The sequence below is a fragment of the Aulonocara sp. 'chitande type north' Nkhata Bay genome, linkage group LG5 (assembly GCF_057382095.1).
Source record: "Aulonocara sp. 'chitande type north' Nkhata Bay isolate Kocher_YH1m ecotype deep benthic linkage group LG5, A_spYH_male_GT1.1, whole genome shotgun sequence".
In the NCBI taxonomy this organism is placed as follows: domain Eukaryota; kingdom Metazoa; phylum Chordata; class Actinopteri; order Cichliformes; family Cichlidae; genus Aulonocara; species Aulonocara sp. 'chitande type north' Nkhata Bay.
Window position 1 is genome coordinate 32,638,852 of NC_141348.1, and position 24,711 is coordinate 32,663,562.

A 24,711-nucleotide genomic window follows, 5' to 3' on the forward strand; every position below is an offset into this window, starting at 1 on the left:
GCAAAGTAGTTGCAGCTTGTGCTATGTGTAGTCAAGGGCCAGAGGCAAAAAATTTCTGTTGAAAACTGTGCATCCAAAAATATCCATACAGATTATTTTTCTCAAAACTGTATGGATATATGGTCCTATGTTTGAAATCTCAGTTATTTTCAAATCATATGTACATGCATGTGCATTATTTCAACTCCTGGCTTCAGTGATGAGTAGAGTGATAAGATCAAACTATATGTAAAATGTTGTTGCATTATTCAACAAGCAATAAAAACAAAGAAAAAAGTTTGAAAAAGCTTAAATCTAAATGCACAGTTAGCTATTGCATATCCAAATTAACTCTTGATATGTTAATCATATCAGAATCTACCTGTCTTGCAGCTTGTCATCCTGCTACGTATTCATTATTTTTACACACAGATTTCCATTAAATATGGAGGCACTCAGCCAAAGAAAATAAGCTTCTGCAAATTTCTTTTCTTTATTGTCTGTCTCATTCCCATGCCTCTCTCAAATCCAGCTTCATCAGAAAGAGTTGCTGTCTAGAGTGAAGATTTCAAACAAGTGCAGAGCATTAGATTAGGATTGTCTGATAAAAAATTCTCTCTAAAGTGATAGCAGCGCTGTGCATCTTTTCTCTTGCTGCTTTTGAAGCAAGTCAGTGTCATTTTGTCTGGCATTCTTCAAGTCGTTTAAGGAGACAAAATGCTCCATGGTGCATTAACAGGCTCTCTGATGTTTGGTTCCCTATAACGCATTCATTGCTCTACAGTCAGTATACACTTTCTGCCTTCTTTTCTTTTGTGTGTGTGTGTGTGTGTGTGTGTGTGTGTGTGTGTGTGTGTGTGTGTGTGTGTGTGTGTGTGTGTGTGTGTTTATATGAGTGAGTGAACTCATTGTCAATGAATAGCGATAGAACAGTTTACAGTATACAGAAATGGTCATTTCTGTGTGTGCTAAACGACAGTTCAGAGTAGTCAACCTTCTTGGAGGAACGGGGTGGAGTGCTGGAGAGTGCTCCATCTGGGGAGTCCATTAGGGACTTTAATACTCATGTGGTCAATGTCCCTGTAAGATGCTAGACAGACCTGCTGTACACAAAAGTCTTGTTAGGGTGCACTAGCATGCTATATCTTCAATTCCCATGTCTGGTTTGGGGGTTACAACCACGACAGGCACCAACCACCTTGAGCAATGGAGGTGCTGAACATGGTCAATTCGGACTCAATGTCCTCAGTCTCCCTCGGAATGCTGTTGAAGCTCTGCCAGAGGTGTGTGTTGAAGATCTGGTGGACTGGGGCCTCTGCCAGGTGTTCCAAGTGCACCCTCCTTATACTTTTAGGAAAACCAGGTCTGTTCAGCGTCCTCCCCCGCCACCTGATCCAACTCCCCACCAGGTGGTGATCAGCTGACAGCTCAGCCCCTCTCTTTACCCGAGTGTCCAGAATTTATGGCTGCAGGTCTGGTGAAGCAATTACAAAACTGATCATCGACCTGCGGCCTAGAGCATCCTGTTGCCACGTGTACTTATGGACACTCTTATGTTCGAACGTGGTGTTCGTTATGGCCAGACTGTGGTTTGCACAGAAGTCAGACAACAAAACACCTCTCATGTTCAGATCCAGGAGGCCGTTCCTCCCAGTCACGCCCCTCCAGGTCTTGCTGTCATTGCCCACATGAACATTGAAGTCTCCCAGCAGGACAACAGTCCCCAGGCGGAGCACCCTCCAGCACCCCACCCAGGGACTCTAAGAAGGCTGGGTACTCTGAACCGCCACTTGCCGCATAAGCGCAGACGACAGTCAGGGCCCCTTCCCCAACCCACAGGCGCAGGGAACAAACCCTCTCATCCACTGGGGGAAACCCCAACGTACAGGCAGCAAGCCAAGGGGATTATAGGATCATAGTATCCTGGTATAATTAAAACCGCTGGTCTCCTATACAGTGGGGCAAAAAAGTATTTAGTCAGCCACCGATTGTGCAAGTTCCCCCACTTAAAATGATGACAGAGGTCAGTAATTTGCACCAGAGGTACACTTCAACTGTGAGAGACAGAATGTGAAAAAAAAAAATCCATGAATCCACATGGTAGGATTTGTAAAGAATTTATTCGTAAATCAGGGTGGAAAATAAGTATTTGGTCACCTCAAACAAGGAAAATCTCTGGCTCTCACAGACCTGTAACGTCTTCTGTAAGAAGCTTTTCTGTCCCCCACTCGTTACCTGTATGAATGGCACCTGTTTGAACTCAACATCTGTATAAAAGACACCTGTCTACAGCCTCAAACAGTCAGACTCCAAACTCCGCCATGGCCAAGACCAAAGAGCTTTCGAAGGACACCAGGAAAAGTATTGTAGACCTGCACCAGACTGGAAAGAGTGAATCTACAATAGGCAAGCAGCTTGGTGTGAAAAAATCAACTGTGGGAGCAATCATCAGAAAATGGAAGACATACAAGACCACTGATAATCTCCCTCGATCTGGGGCTCTACGCAAGATCTCATCCCGTGGGGTCAAAATGATCATGAGAACGGTGAGCAAAGATCCCAGAACCACACGGGGGGACCTGGTGAATGACCTGCAGAGAGCTGGGACCAAAGTAACAAAGGTCACCATCAGTAACACACTACAACAGCAGGGAATCAAATCCCGCAGTGCCAGACGTGTTCCGCTGCTGAAGCCAGTGCATGTCCAGGCCCGTCTGAAGTTTGCCAGAGAGCACATGGATGATACAGCAGAGGATTGGGAGAATGTCATGTGGTCAGATGAAACCAAAGTAGAACTTTTTGGTATAAACTCAACTCGTCGTGTTTGGAGGACGAAGAATACTGATTTGATCCAAAACACACCGCCCGGGCAACAAAGGAGTGGCTCCGTAAGAAGCATTTGAAAGTCCTGGAGTGGCCTAGCCAGTCTCCAGACCTCAACCCCATAGAAAATCTGTGGCGGGATTTGAAAGTCCATGTTGCTCGGCGACAGCCCCAAAACATCACTGCTCTCGAGAAGATCTGCATGGAGGAATGGGCCAAAATACCAGCTACTGTGTGTGCAAACCTGGTAAAGACCTATAGTAAACGTTTGACCTCTGTTATTGCCAACAAAGGTTATGTTACAAAGTATTGAGTTGTATTTTTGTTATTGACCAAATACTTATTTTCCACCCTGATTTACAAATAAATTCTTTACAAATCCTACCATGTGGATTCATGGATTTTTGTTTCACATTCTGTCTCTCACAGTTGAAGTGTACCTCTGGTGCAAATTACTGACCTCTGTCATCATTTTAGGTGGGGGAACTTGCACAATCGGTGGCTGACTAAATACTTTTTTGCCCCACTGTATCTCTTAAGTGAATGATAAGTGACTAATGACATTCCGATCACTTTATGCAAACCTCGCTACACTATCAAACTGAAAACGCACTGTATGTCTATTAATGAAGAGATAGAGAAATGAGACATGGAAATAAGCAACTGAGCTTTGACATCTTGAAGGACAATTCTGTTCCCCTGAGTGAACTCCTGACAACAGTGCAGCAAATGAATAATTTGAAAGCTGTACTGTTAAAAAAAAAAAAAGAAAAAAAATCTTTCATATAAGGGAATGATTCCTGGTTAAGCCGGCATATTGTAGTGACAGAGTTTTGCTGCAAAACCATATTTTCAGCCAGGTTGTATTTTTCTTATCATATACATGTTGTTTTAATGCAGTTTCTTTCTTTCCAATTGTTCTCTTTCTTTCATAACTTCTACCTACTCAGACCCGTTCTGATGCTTGAAAACACACACAGATAGACACACATAGTCTTCCAAAGCCACAATTACCACAGAAAGATTCCTCTATAGGCTAATATGCTCTGTTAAGCTTGGCAAGCCCAAGTAAGCACTCTGAAATTAGTGTTCAAGTCAGTCACACACACACACACACACATATACACCACACAATGGCTTCACTGTCAGTTCTCTGACACTGAATAACTCTGGCTCTATGTGCTCTGTGATACTGAGCGCCGTAATAGGAGTCAATGAACTCTGCCCAAAGCCCTGTCACGGAACTTCATTTTCAGACGTTTTGCCTGAATAATAATCATTATTGCTGTCAGACTCTAACAATGCAGATAACTAGAGAGTAGATACAATTTGACTGATGATAGCACAACCACTATTCACTACACCCGCAGTTACACTACAACTCAATTAGTGCTAGTATACTTACTATAGTTACTTCCTCAAGCTTTGTTCATATTACACATATTAAGGATTTGGGCTGAAGCCTATTAAGTTTAATGTGATTCTTGAGTCGTCAAATAAAATCTACAAATTCAATTTATTAATTAAACACCATGTTGATATAGTATACCATGATTGAATGGAAAGTTAAAAATAAGAAAGAACTGTCATTGTATCATTTTTTTCTTGTTTAAAAGTGCCATAGAAGTGAGATGCTAAAATTTGCAATCAAAATTGAGACAGGGATTCTGTGTGGTCTCCTGAAATGAACTGTGTTTTGCACGGTGAATAACAAAAAATTTAGCATGCAGCGCAGTCAGTCTGATGTGTGTTTTCATACTGAATCAAAATCTGCACTGTTTTTTAAATGCAAAACAGGATTAGGAGTCATCTTGCAGCTAAAGTGTGTGTTTTTTTTTTGTTTTGTTTTTTTTAACCAGGAGAAATATTCGAGATAACGTATTATCGCTAGAGCTACGCTATATGAACAGTTTTGTACATGCACAGCTCTCCTTAGCAGGGTTTCTGTCAGGTTAAGGCTGTGTGCAGGCAGGAGTGGAAATAGAAGGACCCAAAGTACAGACAATCTGAGGCGGGAAACAGCTCAAAACTCAGCTTTTATTGCTGGATGGCAAAAAGTAACAAAAATCCAAATAAACTTACATGACCAGGCAGACAGAACACACAGCATAAATGAGAGTAGATCACGACACAGACACAAAGAAACACAGGGCTTAAATACATAGAGGGAGCAATCAGGGAATGGGTAACAGGAGGGAAACACAGCTGGGGCAAATCAGGCCTAACGAGACAAGGGGAAGCAAAACCAGACACATTAACATCAGACATGGACTTTCAAAGTAAAACAGGAAACATAACACAGACTCACAGGCAGGCACTATAACAAAGGGAACAGAGACGTGGGACCAAGGCAGACACAGACACTGACTGGATATGGGGATACAGCAGACAGGGGAGACAGCAACTATGGAACACAGACAGAAAACCAGAACACTAAAACTCTAACCAAACCCCACACAGAGAACCTTAACTAAGAACAATCCTAAAACCCGTAAAGCAAAGCTAGAATATAATGAAATAACAAAATCAAAGAACCAAAAACACAAAACACTGGGTCAACGACCCTAACAGTTTCAAGAACTTTTAATGCATTTCAACACTTTCAATAAGAGCTCTCACGTAGACTGAGAGCAGAGTCGGGAAGTCAAAATCTACATAATGCGACTTTCAAAAAAGCAAAAGATCAAATACAAAAAAAATTGTTGAAATCTGGTAAAAATGCATTTAAGAGACCCTGTATTAATAGCATTAACATGTTACTACACTAGTTGACGAATACTACAAATGAGTGAAACCCTGTTGATTAGCCTGTACTAGCCATTGTGCCATAAGGCAACTATTGCTATGAACTGGCCCTATAGAAATTGAATTTAATGTTTACCCAAACCCAAAGTTATAGGCCAATTGTATTTTATTTTCAGCTACTTCTACAATCCCTCTAAAAAATATGTAACCCGTGCAAAATATCTTTGTACTTCTTTTCTTGTGCAAGGAAATATTTCTGTGGGCATGGTTTGACCTATGACTTCAGGATAATGCTTAAAGATACAAATAACATAAATAACGTGAACATGGCAGTTCGTTGGAACTACTACTAAGAGTAGCCCCTGCATAGAGCATGCAGGACACAGGACACATGACACCCACTTGCTTGCTGTCTGTTTTCTATAAACAGTAATAGGAAATTGGTAGGGTGAAGACTGTCATATCATAATCATGTGAATGTTTGCATTTTCCTATGCAGTTTCCCCAGGTAATGTGTAAATCAGTTGTGCAGTCAATTTGTGAAAACTGCTTATGTCTCCTTTTTCTATAGAAGCAACAATGAAAAAGGACAATTATATTACCCTGGATACTTGTCCATCTCCCCTCCTTTTGCACTGTCTTTGTTTGTTCATTATAGAAAGTTTTCTTGCTTGTCTCTTATTCTGTTGTCTTAATTGTGCTATATAAAAAAGCACTTTGACCTTGACCTTTAGACTTGTCAACAGATACATTTTTCTATGAATTTACATTACAAAATATATGGTCTTTCAACTACTGACCTTTAAACCAATGTGCCATTGGCAACTAGAACCGTCCTTTTCTATCCAAGATTAAAGTATGTGAAAGTATTAGTTGATGTGTGCATGCACATTCATTGCACACAATTTTAAAGTGATGCATTCTGACAGATAAGAAAATGAAGAAAGAGTCTTAAGGAAGTAATTGCAAAGTGGACCCTCTGGACCCTCAGTCTCAAAGCAAGGATGGAGGAGGGCAATGAACCATTAGGTTGAGATTAGAAAATGATCACATTTAATTGATTATTTGCAGACTCACCTGCTGGCTCTTATTATATTTATGAAACTAGCTGAGCTGGGTGGCAGCAGTTATCCTCTTCTTTGTAAATGGCACTGGCACCTCATGGCTGATGCTCAAAAATGTGTTCAAGCATTTATTACTTCTAGGTTGAACTAATGTAATTCATTATTATCTAGTTATCCTAAAAACTCTTGGAAAGTTTTCATTTGATCCAGAATGCTGCAGGAAGAATACTAACAGGGACTTGAAAGTCAGACCATATCTCCCCCATATTTGCATCTCTTTATTGGCTCTTGTCCAGATGTCTAAAGTAACACTAGACTAATAGATCTCTACATAAATGTATATACAATTACTAACTGTAAAGTGCTTACTCCACCTTTTGCTATGTATTTGTTACTATATTTGTTACCAGTGTTGGTCAAGTTACTTGAAAATAGTAATTAGTTACTTCTCCAAGAAAGTAATCCAGTTACTTTACTGATTATTTATTTTCAAAAGTAATTAGTTGCTTATTACTTGGTTACTTTTTAAAAACATGATACACAACCTGAATACCTAATAAAGCAATAGACCTTTGAGCCCATGCCATGGGGGGTCCGGGGGTTTCTCTCCACATTCCTGTGGCAGCGTGCCAGGTGCTTGCTAAGATTTGAAATGACATTTTTCACTGTCAAATGAAGTTTTCCTCCCACGCAGAGTTAATGTTTTGCCACTTTTTGCGAAATCAAACTCAACGTAATGTCAGTACTTCCAAGCTTTAAATGCTGCATGGTCGTACTCTCTCTTGCACTCCATATTATACGTTGTTAATCTACACACATGTGTTGCTGCCACGGACGTCACACGCTCATGAGACACTCTCACAAGCAAAATCACAGTTTAGTAACTCAGTAACTAAACGTGCTTAAGGGAAAGCAACAGTTATCCAATTACGTCTTTTGCAAAAGTTAACCCTAACTTTACTCGTTGCTTGAAAAAAGTAATCGGATTACATAATCCATACATGTAATTGATTTTCATCTTGATTTTGATTGATGGCAAATAACATAGAAATGCAACAGTCCCTTCTCCAGACAGCTGACAATGAGCCAACTAAACAACATCAGGTTATTTTAAGCTAACATTATGCCAGTGTCCTAAAAATCACGCTGTTCTCTGATAAACTGCATCACATTCTCACATCGTAAGATTCCAAGTTCAACAGTCCACTTTTTAAAGAATCAAGTGGGGAGGTTTTACACACTGTAAGTCTTAATTACAGCCTGCATAAACATATGTTGTTTTATGGGGGAGAACCTTTTTGCACACGTGTGAAGTACTTGAACATATATCATGACGTGGTAAGTAAAAATTCTCTGCAATGTTATTTTTTTCAACAGGTAAAAAAAATCTTTAAGGAAAACTTTGTAGATATTATTGACATATCGATATTATTGTCTTGTGTTGTCTTACCAAAGAGAGACTACAGCATTTCAGAAATGTGCATGCACGCACACACACACACACACACACACACACACACACACACACACACACACACACACACACACAAAGCAAACCTTAAGGTCATTTTGAGTTCATTTCTGTTTTAATTAATTGGCATGATGTGGGGTACAAAAATAGATACCCTTGACCACTATGTCTTTTTTTTTTTTTTTGTTCTTTTTTCAGTTCCAGTGTCATTAGAGTGTGTAGTCAAAGCATCAGATGCTGGTTTGCTATTTAATTATTGTTATTCCATTAACAAGCTCATGTTTTTTTCTGGATGGCTAGTGGCAGCAAAAAGGCAAAGCAAATTTAAAGTCAGATAAAAATGATTCACAAAGTACCTAAAACAGTCAGGTGCACTTTGCAAAAGAATATTAATAAACCCAATTTTATATCAAAATGTAAAAAGGAAGCTTTGTGTGTGTGTGTGTGTGTGTGTGTGTGTGTGTGTGTGTGTGTGTGTGTGTGTGTGTGTGTGTCCGTGTGTACATGTTTACACAACTTTGTGAGGACAGAAAATTGGCATGCCACTATACATGACCAACTGCCACTTAAGTGGCTAGAGGAAAGCATTATGTCACATGAATGTGTGTGTGGCTGCTTGCGTGTGTTTAAACATATAATTACTGTTATTTACATATGATCATGATACACTCAAAAAACAGATTCAGGTCCTCCTTTCAAAGAACACATGCAAATTATGTTAGTTGTTCACAAATGCAATTAAAAAATACCAAATTAATTTGATTTTCTTTGTGTAAACCTAAAATTATTCAAAACCAGCAGAGGCTGATTCTGAACACAAAATGAATGAGTTTGTTGGGGCACTGGGGGTAGGAGGAGTACATTTTTGCACTTAAGTATTTGTAAACTCAAAGAAATCAATTCAAGCCCCTCTTTAAGCTTAAACATTATTTTTAATCTCATTCAACGCAAATGTAGCACTCCAGCGTTACTGCAATTATTATTCGTGTGGTGAACCTAAATTATTTTCTCTCAAAGCAGTCTTTGTCACAAGAACACAAAGTTACTGAGTTACACAATGGTCCGCCTTCTTTGAAAATTTTGCGCTCTTTCAGGATCACCTAAATGAATCCAGCTGCTCTTGGCCTCTCTGTACTTTTTGGATAAAACTACACCTTCAGGTAAGGTAACATATTATTTTTCCATATATCCAATTGTGTATTTCTTTATCAGCTAAATCTATAATGCTATTTATCATAGAAGCTTGTAACAGTTGTTTTTTGAACTTTTGGTGGTGCTACCATTCTCTTCTCTGCTTGAATACTATTTTTTTTTTTGACAATATAGCCAGGTCTTTTCAAAAGTGCCTTGTTTTAGAGGAGAAATTGTGTAGCTGCCAACTTTTAAGTCGGAGCGTGTGCTAGCTTATTAGCAGCTAGCCATTGTGCTCAATGAAAGATGATGTCCTATAGCTAACTTCTTTCTTACTGTTTTCTTTTTATAATCTAAAAATGTGGTATTCTGTGTTTATTATTATATGCCATTTTCTAGTAGAAAGTATCGTTTTGAGGTGTCTTTAAAAGCACTACATAGTTTACTGAGGGTGCTACCAAAAGCGAACCATGTGGCCGGAAGAGTAACTGCAGGCAGCACAATGCGCACTCCCATGACGTTCAAACCTATTTATTATTATAAAAGATTTCGGCTACGTCCACACTTACACAGGTATTTTTGAAAACGGAGATTTTCCGTTTTCGTTTTAAAAGATAATCCCGTCCACAGGTAAACGCAAAAATGAAGGAAAACGCTGCTAGGAACATGCCAAAGCAACAGGTGGCGATATATTCCTAAACTCAGCTAAAAACAGTTTAGGTCTTGACAAACTTCACTGATGGTTCAAATGTTTAGCAACTTTCAGTGTGTTGATTCAGCAGTCTGTATTTAAACTTCTAGTTTATTATATTTGTGTATGTTTTATTTCCAGGTGAATGCAGAGTTCCTGCAGATCACTACAAAACCCCTGCAGGCGAAGTTCTTGGCTCAGCTGGACAATTTAACAGACAAGCTGATGCAAAATTTTCAGGGGAGCAAAGGAGCAAAGGGCCAAAAGATCAAGGATATCATGGCGATCAGTAGTTTGGTCGGTACTAATGATAAACCCATCAATTAAATGCAATCAATCAATTCCATTTTTTTCACCATTTTTTTTCCACCCTTGCATTAGTATGATGACATCGACATAAAGAGGGAGCATACTCTTAAAAGCCTGGTGATCTACTTTAATGAAGATCCAGACCTACTGTTCAAGGAGTATCTGGTACGCTTATCACACCTTCTTTTCTAGATTCAATTTGAGTTAGGTTCATCGCACACAAAATCCTCATATATTCAAAAGAGACAATATAATTGTGAAATAGTATTATTCTTAATAGTCATTGTTGAAACTTGCACTGGAGAGCACTTTTTAAGGGGATAGTTTCAGCAAAAATTCAATTGTTCATTCTTTTGGTGCTGCCATGTAGGTATCTACTGCCTCTATAAACACAGTAAATGTGGACAAAACATTCATCCATTTTCTGTCAGTGTTTCAATTCAGTTTATTTATATAGCGGTATATCACAACAACAGTCATCTCAAGGCACTTCAGAAAGTAAACACTCCAGTGGAGTTCAGTTTATTATGCCAATTAGTAAAAAGTCTTCATTATAAGGAACACAGCAGATTGCATCAAGACACTAACTAGTGTCACTGCCATTACAGCAATCTCCTGGTTTCAGGAATAATGTGCATAAAACAAGCTGTTTCAAAAGGTTCCCAATTGTGATGAAATAAGGGAAATTGACCCAGCCCACACACACACACACACACTGATAGACACTGGAGGAGCTCCTGCTCTATATCAAGCCCCTCCCAAAGGGAGGTACATAATACCTGAACCCAAACTATTGATAGGAAACAGATTGACAGGTTTTATTTATGTTTGGAGTGTTTATAGAGGCGGTAGAGACCTATGTTTCAGCACAAAAGGATACAAAAGCTGAGTTTTGCATAATATTTCCCCTTCCAAGTGACAGAGCCCTTAAACCTGAAACAACCTGTTTTTCAGACCTCCTCCACTGAGGATGAACGGTTGAGGTCCACTGCAGCAACTGTCACTGTATTTACACCATCAGAAGAGAAGGGATTCAGGAGCCAGAGGATGTTGGAGTTGTCATTGAAGGTACTACAGTTATGAACAACCTCGGTAGTGTCATCATGGCATTCATCGTCCTCTTTGGACTGATTTATGCACTTGATCTGAGCTATCCAAATGACCACAAGTACACGTTTGAGTTCTGTCAGAAGATTTTGATGAATCTGGATGGACAAAGGCTCAGTACAAAGATGCAGCAAATGAAAATGAAGATGTTTGCTTAGGCAAACAAGACCCAGCACAAAAGTTGATTTTGGCCTTTTTATATCTTTTGTTCAAACTGTGACCTTTTTTTCTTTCTTTTTTTTGGCCAAATGGAAGTTGTCTATTTTTGTCTGCTGTTATGTTGTGAGTGATGTGACCTTTAATCTGTACTACTATAGATGGATGAAAAGACTGGGGATTTAGCTCAGAAAAAGTTTCATGGTTGTAACCACCATTTTCTTTTTGATTGCTTTTGGGATTTGCAAAGGTAATAGAAAAATGTTGACAAGTTTTGTGTCTTCCAGTGTTTTAAAGTTGGTCTTCCCGTTCTTATAAGCTTGTAAATGTTTACATGTAATTGGTTTTGGAGAAGTAAAGTTGAAAGATTTTTTTTTTATTAAAATACCTCCCCCTTGGTAACAGAAAAATGTTCGTCATGAAAACACACACACACACACACACATATATATATATATATATATATATATATATATATATATATATATATATATATGTGTGTGTGTGTGTGTGTGTGTGTGTATTTATGTATATGTGTGTGTATTTATGTATTGTTGGGTTGTTTCAAATCTTCAGTGACTGCCATACTATGGTGTGAATTGAAATGTTTAGTAGGTTATCATTGTGAATTTGCAAGTGTCACTATAAATATATACAATGATTCTGAAGTGAAATCTGATTTTACAGATTCCAGTTTGTTTTCAGTATTGCCTAGTAGTACAGAGGTGTGTGCTATTCAGATTTGACATTCATTACAAATGTACGTCAGCACTTTTTTGTGAGCACTTTGATTTTTGTTAAGGTTGATTTGACCATGTGACATGTATGTTTATTTACAAAATATTCTGTTTCTGCTTTTAATTCAAGTGAATAAACCTGAGTTGTAAAAACAAATTCATTTTGTCATTATTTTAATAATTAAATTAGTTTTCTGGTAATGAAAATTATGATTTAGTTGAACTCAAAATAATGATTTCAATGCAATGAAAATCTAGCTCAAGTGAATGACATTGTATTGAGTTGGACCAACCAAAACCTTTCACATCATTTTAATGTACTTTTTTTCATTTTAGCAGTATTTACGAAATTGTGTTCTACTGACTCAATTTAATTGAATTGTCATGATGTATGTAGATTAGGTTGGACCAAAATAGATGTATTACGTGGAAAACCTGCCATCAGTCCAATTGAGTTCATCCAATGACTTATTTTTTTGAGTGTAAACAAAGCATTTTTGCTTTAAAAAAAGAAAAGAAATGAAATGACATTAACATTTATATCATGGTCCCAGTATTTAGAGTTTTATTCTGGACTTGTGTATTTCTTGGAAAGCTATTAGATAATTTGGGTTCTAGTTTCCGAAGATGTTATGTTCTAGTACCTCTGAGTTTCTTATTTATTGGTCTTGATTTCTTGTTTTATTTTAGTTCTTCTTTCGTGTCCAGTGTGTCCTCATTTCATCTCTTTGTTTCTGTCTTCAGTGCCTTTGTGTGTTTATCTTAGTTTCATCTCTGTGTGTCATCCTTTTCTCTCCTTGTCTCCATGTCTGTTGTTCCCCAGTCCCAGTGTCAAGTTCACATGTCTTATTCTGTGTTGCAGTGTGTGCTACTTCCTGCTTTATTTTGTTATGATCCGTTTTGCTTTATCTGTCTCGTTAGTCAGATTTAGTTCACCTGTGTTTTGTACTGTGTTCCATCTCCCTTGTTACCTCATGTGTGTGCTTAAGCCCTTAGTTTCCTTCTTCCCTTGTTGTGATCTCCCCTCATGTTCTGTCAATGTTAATTTTTAGTCAGTTTGCTCCAGCTCTGCTCTGCCTTATATTTTGTTAAAATCTGCCATTTGCCAGCCAATAAAACTGTGCTTTGCATTCATGTTTGTCTGTGGAGTCCCACATTTGGCTCCACTCCCTGCCTGCCACACAAATTTCCCATGACAATTTAAGAAAATGTTAGATTTTATTTTATTTTTTTATGTGTTTGGTTTTTTTTACTCAAGTTCAGTTAATTTCCTTTCCCAGTCAGTGTTATGGTAAACATGACTGAATAGCATCTTATCTTAGTGAAGTAGTAATTTCCTGTATAATTTTACTATGTCTCTGTTCAATAATCAAGTACGGTGCTCTACTACTCTACTACATAATCCTCTCTAATCCCCCATTACTCTCTTTTCCATAGCTGCCCTTACCTCCTTTCTTTTTAACTGCCTTTGTAATTTTTAGAGGCTAGTCAGCAGAAACGTTGCCTCCACTTCAAATTCATTACATCCAATTATGTGCTGTGTCCTTCATTAAATTTCAGAGGGGAGTGGAACTCAATTGCTGTCTTGAGTAGCAAATAATTCTATTTTATTATATTATATTTCATTTTATTTGATCTTCTTCATAGATCATTTTTATTGACCTTTGTTAATGTCTTGTTTTGGTAAATTTAAGTTTTGTTTGTTTGCTTTTTATTTGTCAAAAAAAATTGAAATGCATAAATTCAAACTATTATTATTATTATTATTATTATTATTATTATTGTTGTTGTTGCTGTTAATGACAGCAGATAAAAAATAGACTATTCAGAATGACATCCATCCTCTACTATTTGCTCCTGTCCAAGCAAAACTGACAGCTAAGCAGAGCTGTTCAAATGTCCCTCTTCGCTGAAATATCTTCTAGCTCATCTTCCGAGGTCATTCACAAGTCAGATATCACACATGATCTCTGCAGGGTGTGCTAAGTCTGATTTAGTTATGCTCTGGGCATAAGTAGCTGGTAATTCCTAGAACACCTCACCTGGTGACCAGAAGGCATCTCAGATGAATAAAACTTTACTTTGTTTTCCTAAAATCTAAACCTAAAATTTGAAAGTGAGTTCATATGTCCGTCAAAGGAAGCTCATGGAATATACCCTAGATCTTATTCTTTTCATCACAACCCACAGCTCATGACCTGAGGTGACAGTAGAAATACAGGGAGACCAGTAAATTGACAGTTTTGCCTTTAGGCTCAACTCCCTGTTCTTCATAACAGACTGGACTTCGACTATTGCAGATGCAGCGTTGAACTCCATGTCAGTCTACTGCGTCTGCCTCCCCCTAGTCATGATAAGACCCCGGAGGCTTTAAGCCCATTTTTGAGGTAAGAACGATGGTTGCAAAGTTTTAGTTGCTAATCCACTTCCAATTTGTTCTGGCTTCAAACCATCCCAGTATAAAATGAAAGTTACAAGGTTAAGGCGTTAGGATCATACACAACAGCAAACACATGATCCTGAACCCACTGACCTAGACACCCTCATTGTGTTAGGCACCCAAAAAGTTCAGTCAAATTACCTGTCATCATTCACTGTAGCTGTCTTCTATGGTCTTTATGGCCTTTTAACATTACTGAGCTGGTCAGTGCATTCTTTCTTTATAAAGAATCCGATTGGGAACATGGACACTGTTAAAGTTTTTTGCTTTTGCTCTGATAAGGTTATCATTTATTTATTTATTCTTTTTTTTTTCAGCCTAATAATGGCATATTTGGGCAGCGTATTTAAAATAACAAAGAAAGCAAAACACTTTACTTAAGCTTTGGTTATTGTGTATGCTTCATTTGGCATGAAATAACGTGGGTACAGGACTCGCATTGCCATGAAACTGCTTGCCAAAGTATTCTCTGTTTAGTTTTGAGTCTCTGAAAATGGTATAATGTATAAAGATGGTTCTAATTCATAAACACATATTTAACAATTTTTATAAAGACCTCGAATTCAAGATGAAAGTCAACTCATCAATCACATATTGACAGCATTACAATGTTGTAGGTACATAGTAACAATCCATGTGCAGTTCAGTCAACAGCCTCGAAAATAAGAGGATGTCTGTGAGGAGCATAAGATGAGAGGAGCTCAGTTTTAAATTTAAGATTAGTCGGTACGTTGTGCTTTAAAATTCCATAAAAATATTGTTAAATGATGTATGAAAATAACACTCCCTGCAGCAAGCAACGTAGGAGGATACAGCGTGAGGAAAACACATGAAATTTAACCAATAGGTAATACACTAAGTAAACAGCATTACCCCTAAATATTTACCATAATTTGCGTTTGTGTGATGATTATTTAAAAAAATTATTAGTCTATTTGTAAATCTTGGGGCTGCATTAAAAGAAAACTTACAAGCTTTTGTAACATGAGCCTACTTAATAGATTTGAACAATTAAATCAGTGTTTCATCTTAACCCTTTCCCTTCATTTGTAAGCATACTCTATTCGTCAAATGTAGTGATCAGCAGCATAATATAAATCTACAAATGAAAACCAGCATTTTAAAGGTTGAACCTTTACAGACGTATTGTGACAGTCTCAGAATTGACCTATTTTGTTTCACAGAAAAAAAGATTTCCCAAACGTCTTCATTTTGGGTTGTGTTTCACAGAAATCCAGCAGAAGTGAACAAGTGTGGAGCTGATAGATTGCACCTTAAGTCATGCATGACTTAGCATCTCGTTAGCTTCCCACTAGCAAAGAGAATGGAACAATCGCTCACTTTATACAGAGGAAAGAAATGGTAAATGAGCCAAATGTTTGTGCTGGGATCAGAGCTTTTGTGGAAAATGACACTCATACAAAAAGTACTAACACAGAGTAGCTACCCCACGTTTTCTACAACAGTATGCCATATTGATAAGGTCACATGTTGTAGTGGAGAGAAGTATGGTATGTGTGGTGTTGGAGATGTACGAAAAGCATACGTCATGAATGTATAAGTTGAAGAATTTTGGACCCAAAACTGACCACAAGCAATGTCCATACATAAGGAGCAACCACCATTTAATTTCACAAACTGCTTCCTGTCACTTAAATAACTCCAGACCCAATTTAAAACTACCCCTCTGACACCATAACGTTCCAGTTCTCTTATTAATATATCATGATCTATAGTGTCAAATGCCTCAAGTCTATGTATAACCCAGCTACATATTGCTTTTTGTCTATGGAATTGTGATGTATTCTATTGAATCTAATAGTGCCAAAGATGTCGATCTGCTTGATCTTTATCCGTACTGACTCTCGGTGAGTAGTTTATGTTTATCTATAAATTTTTCCAGTCGGCGATATATTTTGTTCATTCAGCACACCACTGGCACATCCGACAGAACCAGGCTCAAACGTGTGTTTTATACACATGACAAGTTAAGATCAGGAGTATCTAAAACTAACTGATTATAATCTGTGTGCCACGCAGTCACAATTCTGGGTAGGTTGTAGAAGATCAATACTTATTTCACTCAGTGACGTAAATCAATTTATAATATTTATGTAATGTGTTTTTCAGGATTTTTGATATGCCCAGGGGAAAAAGGCCCCAGGGCAAACCCAGGAATCACTGGAGAGATTATATTTCTTGGCTGGCTTAGGAATGTCATTTTGACCCCCAGGATGAGCTGAAGGACGTGGCTGGGGTGAGGGAAGTCTGGGCTTCTCTGCTAAGACTGCTGTCCCCGCGACCTGTACCCGGATAAGGATGGATGGATGGAGGGATGGATAGATGGAGATGCGAGTGTCATTTTCCCAATTGGCTGTTCAGTCATGTAGTGTCTCTCATTCACCAGTACACTTACTGGAGTGGAAAGACACACGTTTTGCATTTGTGCTTGAGCATAATGAGAAAAGGGAGGGAGCAGTATGCTACTTTGGAGTTTGTTGAGACATTTTACAAACTTTTTATTGGATGAGCTCCTGCCAGCATAGTTTCTGTGTCATTGCACTGTTAAAAAAAGAACAAAAGTTATGTTCAGAAAAATCGTCAAAGTGCTTGCCATGTGCCGAACAAGTCTAAACCTATCGAGGAAAGAAATATTTGCACTGAAATTTATGTTGGAATGAATAAGACTCTAGCATTCAGCACAGAGAAATAATTTAAGCATGTTAAAAGCCTAAAGGGAATCTTACCACAGCTGTCACTAGTTGTATTACATACACAGAATAAATACAGCAGTGTTGACCACGGTAAACAAAGGGGATATATGCACACACACACACACACACACACACACAGAATGGAAGAACAGTATATTACTGTACCAACATACTGTGCCAACAACACCCCTCCTTCTTCCCGCAGATAATGACATTTCTGTGAGAGCAAATGAAATGGGCCAATTTTCAACCTCATTATGAAGTCTGTTCTGAAAAGGAGTTTAAAAAATATGAATCAGAAGAGAGACTAAGGGTGTAAGGAACATCAGATTAATAATAGACATTAACACTGATTATGTATCCATGTTTGTGTGTTTGTGAGAGACTGTGTGTGCATTTTTGTGCTTTGCTTCTCCCTTTAGGTGTGCATATGCTTTGTGTTTGTTTCTGTTTGTGTTGCTCTTCCTGGGTGTGTGTAGATGCATGCAGACTTATGTGTGTGTTATGTATGCTTTGAGCGTACCGTTTTTATGTGTGTGTGCATACATCACCTCAGCCCAAAGCCAAGCTGACAGACAGCTTCCCTCTGAGGAGCCCCTTAGTGTTTCTGATTGATCGTCATAATGCCAAGGTACAGGCCCTGTCCTTGGTGCCTATGCTAATCTCAAGCTCATGCATATTTATGAGCTCCTTGGGAATCAACTAGCTAAATAAAGAATGAGGCTGTTGGCTTGGAGCTCCGTTCATCACTGAATCTGATTGATTAGAAAGAGGGGGGGGGGGGAAACAGCCAGTAAAGACCTGTGGTTTTTCTTACTTTTCCATCAGCCTCAGTTCTGGGGTCACAGTGAGAGCTTGTGGCATGTATGAGATGAAACAGTGGAGACCTCAAGGTCAGATCCTTTATAGATGTTATAGGGTGACTTTTACATTTACTCATATATTTTATTTCCTGTTTTTTGCTCTTTCTTTCTGTTTTGTCAATCACTCATAGGCATAGGCAGGTTTTTGTTTTTATGCCAAACAGAGATTTAAACAAATTTCTAACCTCAAAGTCTGCTTTTGATTATGCACAAGGTTTTATGCATCTAGTCCCTGTTTGTGGATATTGGCTGTGTTTTATAATTTATCAGAAATAAGCATCACAATATGGACTTTAAAGGTGGAAATTTAAAAATTGGTAGGTTTAATATCCTTAATTCTTTTGACAGTTAAAAACGGTTAGTTCCTACTTGCCAAATTGACTGATCACCTAGGAAGAGAGAGAAAATGATCTAGTGAAGTGAAGTCCCTCAAACATTAAGAATGTCTCTGAAAGCTTTAGCGTAATTATTTCATACATCAAAATTAGAGGCTGTGAAGACAGAGACGACATCACATTCAACATTTTGGTCCCTTTATTTCATGTTAACCACATTTCAAACAACTAAACAACCAATGGTAATGGCATCACCAGATCTAAACAGCACTTTGCTAGACAAATAATCATCAGAATAATAATTATACAAAAGAAATGTACAAATTCAAGACAAAAATAATCTAAAAGAACGTTAAAAAATATATAATACATATGAAGGGCCATGATTCAAGTCAATAAAATAAAGCATCAGTGAACAAAAGGATCAAGATATCCAGCATTCACATTGTCTTCAATACAGCACTCTCACTATTTTGATAGGTCCATTAACGAGCCTGACTGGACTCCAGAGAAAAATAAGAATAAAAATAAATCAACGCAAGCACAGATTGAATAGTTTGCTACAACATTTAACTACAAGTATGTCAGCTCTTGCCATAAGCACTGAAATGTTTCCTAACAAAAGAAAAGTTCATCAGAAGCTGAACTTTATATGAAATCATTCTAAAAAATCTAATGCATCTAAAAATGTTCGTACTTTCTCGCATTGGGAAAAAAGTAAATCAGGTAATTGGTGACAATTATGTATTTTTAATGCATTGGGATTTAAGATAATTCACTTCAGTAGTCTGATTTTTTGAGTGTTTGAAAATTAAGCCATCAGTCTGGTCCTTTTTATTAGAATGACAGTGTTTTAGAGAGAGGTAAAACAGATCTGAAAATAGTATCACCTTTAGATTCAACACATTTCAGAGGCTGTTCATATAAATACAGGTGGTGTATCTATAACATGAGATTCTGGTTTAGTCTTTTGGGATAAGGGGAAAATGGGATAGCATAGAAGAGTCTGACCAGATGAGTAGGAGATAATGAGAAGCTGAGGTCAATGCCATGCATAATTCTCATTAATTCCCACACTCCCACACGTTCTTTAAGGTGCAGAGGCATCTAAACTATTAGCCATGTTAACTGCCTTTCAACCTGGGGTCAAACACTAACTGAAATCATTTCCTGTTAGTGATTTTCTCAAATGTATTTTTAATATCTGTATATTTCAGCGGGCTTGACGTAAAGCATTCGTTAATTATAAAAGAAATGTAAATGTGGCCTGTCTCTTTGTTTTGTGATGTTCTTTTTAAATCATAGGTTATAGGGGAAACATGGGCCCAATCCCTTAGCTTGGATATTTATTATAGGTAGAATTATACATAGAATTACTGAACTCTTTACCAGTCTGCTCTAAGTATCAAGGATTCTTAAATCCTTTCTTAATCTCAGCAGGTTTAACTCATTTCTTATCATTTGAATGCTTATTTTTTAGACCCAAATAGTGGCCCAATATCAATGACTACTCACAACACTGTAGACCAGGTTAAAATCAAGTCATCAACACTAAAGTAGATTAATTCGTCTGTAAGCTACACTCAGTTATTGAACAATTTCACATTTAAGCAAATTGCTATAAAATGACCAAACACTGATTTCAGTTTTGAATTTACCCCAGGCTGTTCAATGTCAGGAATTCCAAGTCTAAATATTCCAAAATGGACAAACATGCAAAAGTGCAAGTTATAGTTTATGTAGTTTTTAGAGGGGGGACATTTTTGACTTCTTTATGGGGAATTTGGGGACTCATTTTCAATAAATTATAGTAGTGCTGTTATCATATTAGAGACAAAGTATTATCTGGTTGTTTCATATTCTGTACCAAAAGTGTCACAATAAATAAATAATAAAAAAGTCAAATTTTATAAAAGTTATTCTGAATGCGGCGGCATTAGCTAAATGTGCAATATGCGAACAATATGTCGGCTTTTTTGACATTTCTGTGGAGACGGTCTGTGGTATGGTAACACAGTGACATTAACTTTTTAGAGTTATAGTGTTTTGAAATCACATTAATTTGTAACGTACCAGTTGCTGATGTTTGCCTGTTTGTTTGTTTGTTTGATTGTGGTTGTCTTATCCTATTTACAGCAAGGGTGGATGCACACAATAAGATTTTAATTTTGTCTTTTTTAAGCCTTCCAAAAGCATTTATGAAACCACCACTGTCCCAGTGAAAAAAAGCTAGAACAGAGACATGACTTGGCCTTAAATCTAAGGCAGGTTTCTTTTTTTCCTTTTTTTCTACTGTTATTTTTTTTCACAGTGTCCCTGACTCCACTTATTGTAGGTTATATATATTTTTTTGTTCTTGTGTTTTTCTGACATTTGAACTCCGTGAAAATAAAACTATAAAAAAGATACAACCATGCTAACATATTTTCTTTTCAGGCCAATTACAGAATTACGAGTATAATTCAAACGAACTTTTAACTTGGCAAAAGGGAATCAGCATGTAATTTGAAGGGAAAAAAAAGAGTTAACTAAGCTGAGTGAGTCATGGTAAAAAAAAAACTTACATTTCCGTTCCCTTTGAGAGTTACCAAAAAAAATCTTCCAGTGGGCATCCAGCCTTCAGAGGGAGACAACATTCAAGGCGTAGAATATATCTAAAAAGGAAATACTGTACAATAGTCACATCACAGCCCAGCAGAGAGGACAGAGAAATAGAGGAGTAAAAGTGGTGCGTCTTTTAAACATTTGTTTTTTGTTTACCATATTTTTTTTTCTTTGTACAAGCATATAAAGTCCCCAGTCTTGCTGAAGCAAACAGACATTAAAATCACCAGTGTGCATGTTTGTTGCCTTTTCCCTCTTCTGTACAGGTTTGTTGTGTGTGTTGTTGCAGGCACGCATATAGATAAAGACTTCCTCAAATATGCAAGCATGCCCTCTCTTCACACACAGCCACGTGCATATGCACTCAAATACAAGCACACACACGTGCGTGCACACACCCACACACACAGGCACGCTCAGTCAGTCGGATTCAGGTCAACACAAAGCAGTATTGCCCTCTGTGTTTCCCAGTGTTGCGTTGAGAATGGCAGGCATCGACAAATGGCCGATTGGGAATAGAGATGTTTAGCCCACACCCAATCAGAAGGAGTTGAGCGCTTCCAGAGCCACTTCATAGCAGAATTTATACTGTTCCTGTGTAGAAATAAAACAACGAGCAAAGCTAAGTCAGAAAATTCTTGAAATTTGGCTTTGTTTCCCTCAAACTCTCAATATAAATGTATAGCTGCACTCCCAGCTTGGCTTTAAACTTCAAACATGTATAATAAAACCAAACTCTACGCTCATAACTATTTACTAAATATTGACTTATTTATAAATAAAAAAAAAAGTACTGGAGCACTGTAATCAAAACCAAAAAATGAAATTTCGTGACATATAATTCACAACATAATATGCAACCGACGATGACGAGTATAGAACACAGTAACACAATTTCCATATATTTACCAATGAAAATGAGTCATAATTCATGAACTGAGAATCATAACATTATCAGCATAGCAGATAATATTGGCCTCAGCCAGACAGCAAAGGATTGGATTGGCTGGCCTGCAGTATGTGGGTGAACTAATCCAATGCCACATCTTTATGAACAATTCTGTCATCATTCTCTAGCTGTGATGACGTGCGATGTCCAGATGGTTTCATGGTTTGGGATGTTTGGCAAAGAATTAAGAACAATGAAACACTTTTAATCTTTGACTGACAAGAAACAAAGAGTCAAATAAATCCATACTTATTTGAATTCTTTACATTATTTGTTGTTAATTTCACTGAATGGTAAAACACTTTGTGCGAAGCTGTTCTGCTTACTACCAAGATTAAGTAGCTGCTGATAACAAACTAAAAACATTTGAACATTTCCGGTACTATTTACATAAATGCTATTCTTAAACAGTAATCCAAGGGAATCGATGGGGTAATTGGGCAATAAAAAAGAAAGAAATCATAAAAACATTGCAAATTTCATAGCTGTAAATAAGACTTCTGTACAACTTTTTTCTTCCTGCTCAAGTTGTCCGACTGGTTCATTCTTCTCATACATTAAATATGTTTTGGGTAATCACATGATTGGAGGAGCTAGATCATATGGGTGCCATAGGCAACTCTCTGACATATCTCTGAATATTATGCCACTCCAGAACACCATGACACCATGAGGTATCACCTCAAAGACATCTCAGTTTTACCTTTTTCTCCTTTAGGAATTTAAAGCCAGTTTTTAAAAAGTTTAGGGTCACCAGCACTTTTTACCCACATCTTTGCTTTATGGTGACAAAAAAAAACAAATAAAACCCCAAAAAACATAGCCAATCACAATTAAATCTTCACTTATACCACTAAAGGACTAAAGCTTTGGCAAATACTGAACATTGCCTGTTATAATCCATTTACCTTGCATCTGTGAGCAGGTGTGCTTTAGTTCATGGGTGTGAGTAACAAATTGAGAAATTCTTTACAAAGGAGATGAGAAAAGCACTGAAACAGCTGTGACCTGTCTGTATGTGAATACAAATTTTTGGTAGTGTGGGAATACTTGCATGTTTGCTACCACAGAGACAAAAACGTATGTATTGTGATTTCTTACCATAGTCTCCACCATGTTGGTCTTGTTGTTCCTCAGGGTTTTAACAGTGTGGAAAACATCTACAATATTCTGCTGCTGGATCATCTCATTGATGCTGCAGATGGCACAGAAAGTTCCAGAACGTCCACCACCAGTTCTGTAAAGGAGGAGGAACAAAGGAGTAGAACCAAGAAATGAAGAGAGAAAGGGAGACAGAGGCTCTTCAGTATTAAGCATCATCACCATTTTGGAAACATAGCTGGAGGTCAAGAAAATCATAGTGAGGTCAAAAAGAAAGCAGGATGGAATGAGATGAAGGAAAGATACAGGTGTAGAGAGAATATTAGAAAAGTTTTGTGGGGTATTCTCCTAACTGCTTATCCAGGACAGTCATTGGATAATGTCCTGAAATTGTATGGACCCTAAACACTAGTTGGAAATTTAATAAAGCTTATAAAACAGGCTATAGAGGTTAAATTAGTTTGCTTGTTGTGACGTATTTAACGAATGGTTTCTGTTTAGTAACCTGTAACATTTTAAGGGGATATAAGGAAAAATTATTAGGTTTGGTGATATATGTTGTTATATTCCTTCTTGTAGCCTGTATAGATGACAGAATGTGGAAAAAAGCAGATTTACAAAGCTAAACAATGTTTAATTAGCTCTCAGAAAAACAAGTCACTGTAGAGAGTAAATAGGATCCTGAAAGCCAAGTTGGAGATATTAGATGTTCCTTTAGCATTAAAAGTGACAAGTATGACAATGTGAGTTGAGAAAAAAGGCTTTAAGGGACAGAGAGTGACAGCAAGTGACAGAGCGAGAATTCAGTACAAAGAAACCTGCCACTGTATGCAGAAAGAGGCCACTAATGGATTTTAGAAATTTGAATAAATGTGTTTGACTTAAATCAAAATAATAATAAAAGCCTTTATGAACATTTTATATAGATGACAAAGGGCCATCTGTATAAAGTGATCCAGCAACACAAACATATTTATGTATACATATATATATATATATATATTGTGTGTTTACTGGCTATATGCCCCAATCAGCAGTCTGCCAGTGAAAAGTCAGACCACCCACCATGAAAACAGCTCCAGACTTTCCCATCTCACTTGGTTCCCGCTGAATTCCTTCAGTATTGAGACTGAATAAAACATTTAGGTACTGCGAGGTGGAGTGACAGCCATCAGAAAAATCATCCACTGCCTACCTATTCTGCATTAGGAATGCCAAGGCGGCTACAGCTTGCAGTCTACTCGGAATACCTTTGTTAGTGATAGTGACTGAATTTTTTATAGAAAGTCTATAATCTAAGCTTTTTAGAAGCACTTCAGAAGGTTAAAAATATATATGGAAAGTTTTTGTTGCTGTCTCAGAACCACTTATACAATAATATCAGACTGCAAGCTTGCAATTCTTCCTTTTCATACATACACCCATTAGTTTGAATTTCATTAGTTATTAGTCAACTAAAAAGCAAAAGTATTGCTCATGCACTTCTTGATTT

The 24,711-nt window shown here is 37.5% G+C and overlaps 2 protein-coding genes across 12 annotated transcripts in view; one reads left to right on the plus strand and one right to left on the minus strand.

Annotated features, from left to right (window-relative positions):
* Nucleotides 1-9,848: 9,848 nt before the first annotated feature.
* On the plus strand, nt 9,849-11,947 carry LOC147331042 (uncharacterized). The gene is made up of 3 exons (XM_086294280.1): nt 9,849-10,201; nt 10,286-10,378; nt 11,168-11,947. The coding sequence occupies exons 1-3, from the start codon at nt 10,031-10,033 to the stop codon at nt 11,294-11,296; spliced, it is 393 nt and encodes a 130-aa protein (XP_086150406.1). The 5' UTR covers nt 9,849-10,030; the 3' UTR covers nt 11,297-11,947.
* A 6,800-nt stretch (nt 11,948-18,747) lies between these two features.
* ptprt (protein tyrosine phosphatase receptor type T) overlaps nt 18,748-24,711 on the minus strand; it is a 311,416-nt gene continuing 305,452 nt past the window's right edge. For all 11 annotated transcript variants that reach the window (XM_086293067.1, XM_086293065.1, XM_086293066.1 and 8 more), the window contains 2 exons: nt 23,220-23,355; nt 18,748-21,763 (listed from right to left, as the gene is read on the minus strand). In XM_086293067.1, coding sequence (XP_086149193.1) covers nt 21,710-21,763; nt 23,220-23,355 — 190 coding nt within the window. In that variant the 3' untranslated portion in view covers nt 18,748-21,709. The remainder of the gene's footprint in view (nt 21,764-23,219; nt 23,356-24,711) is intronic.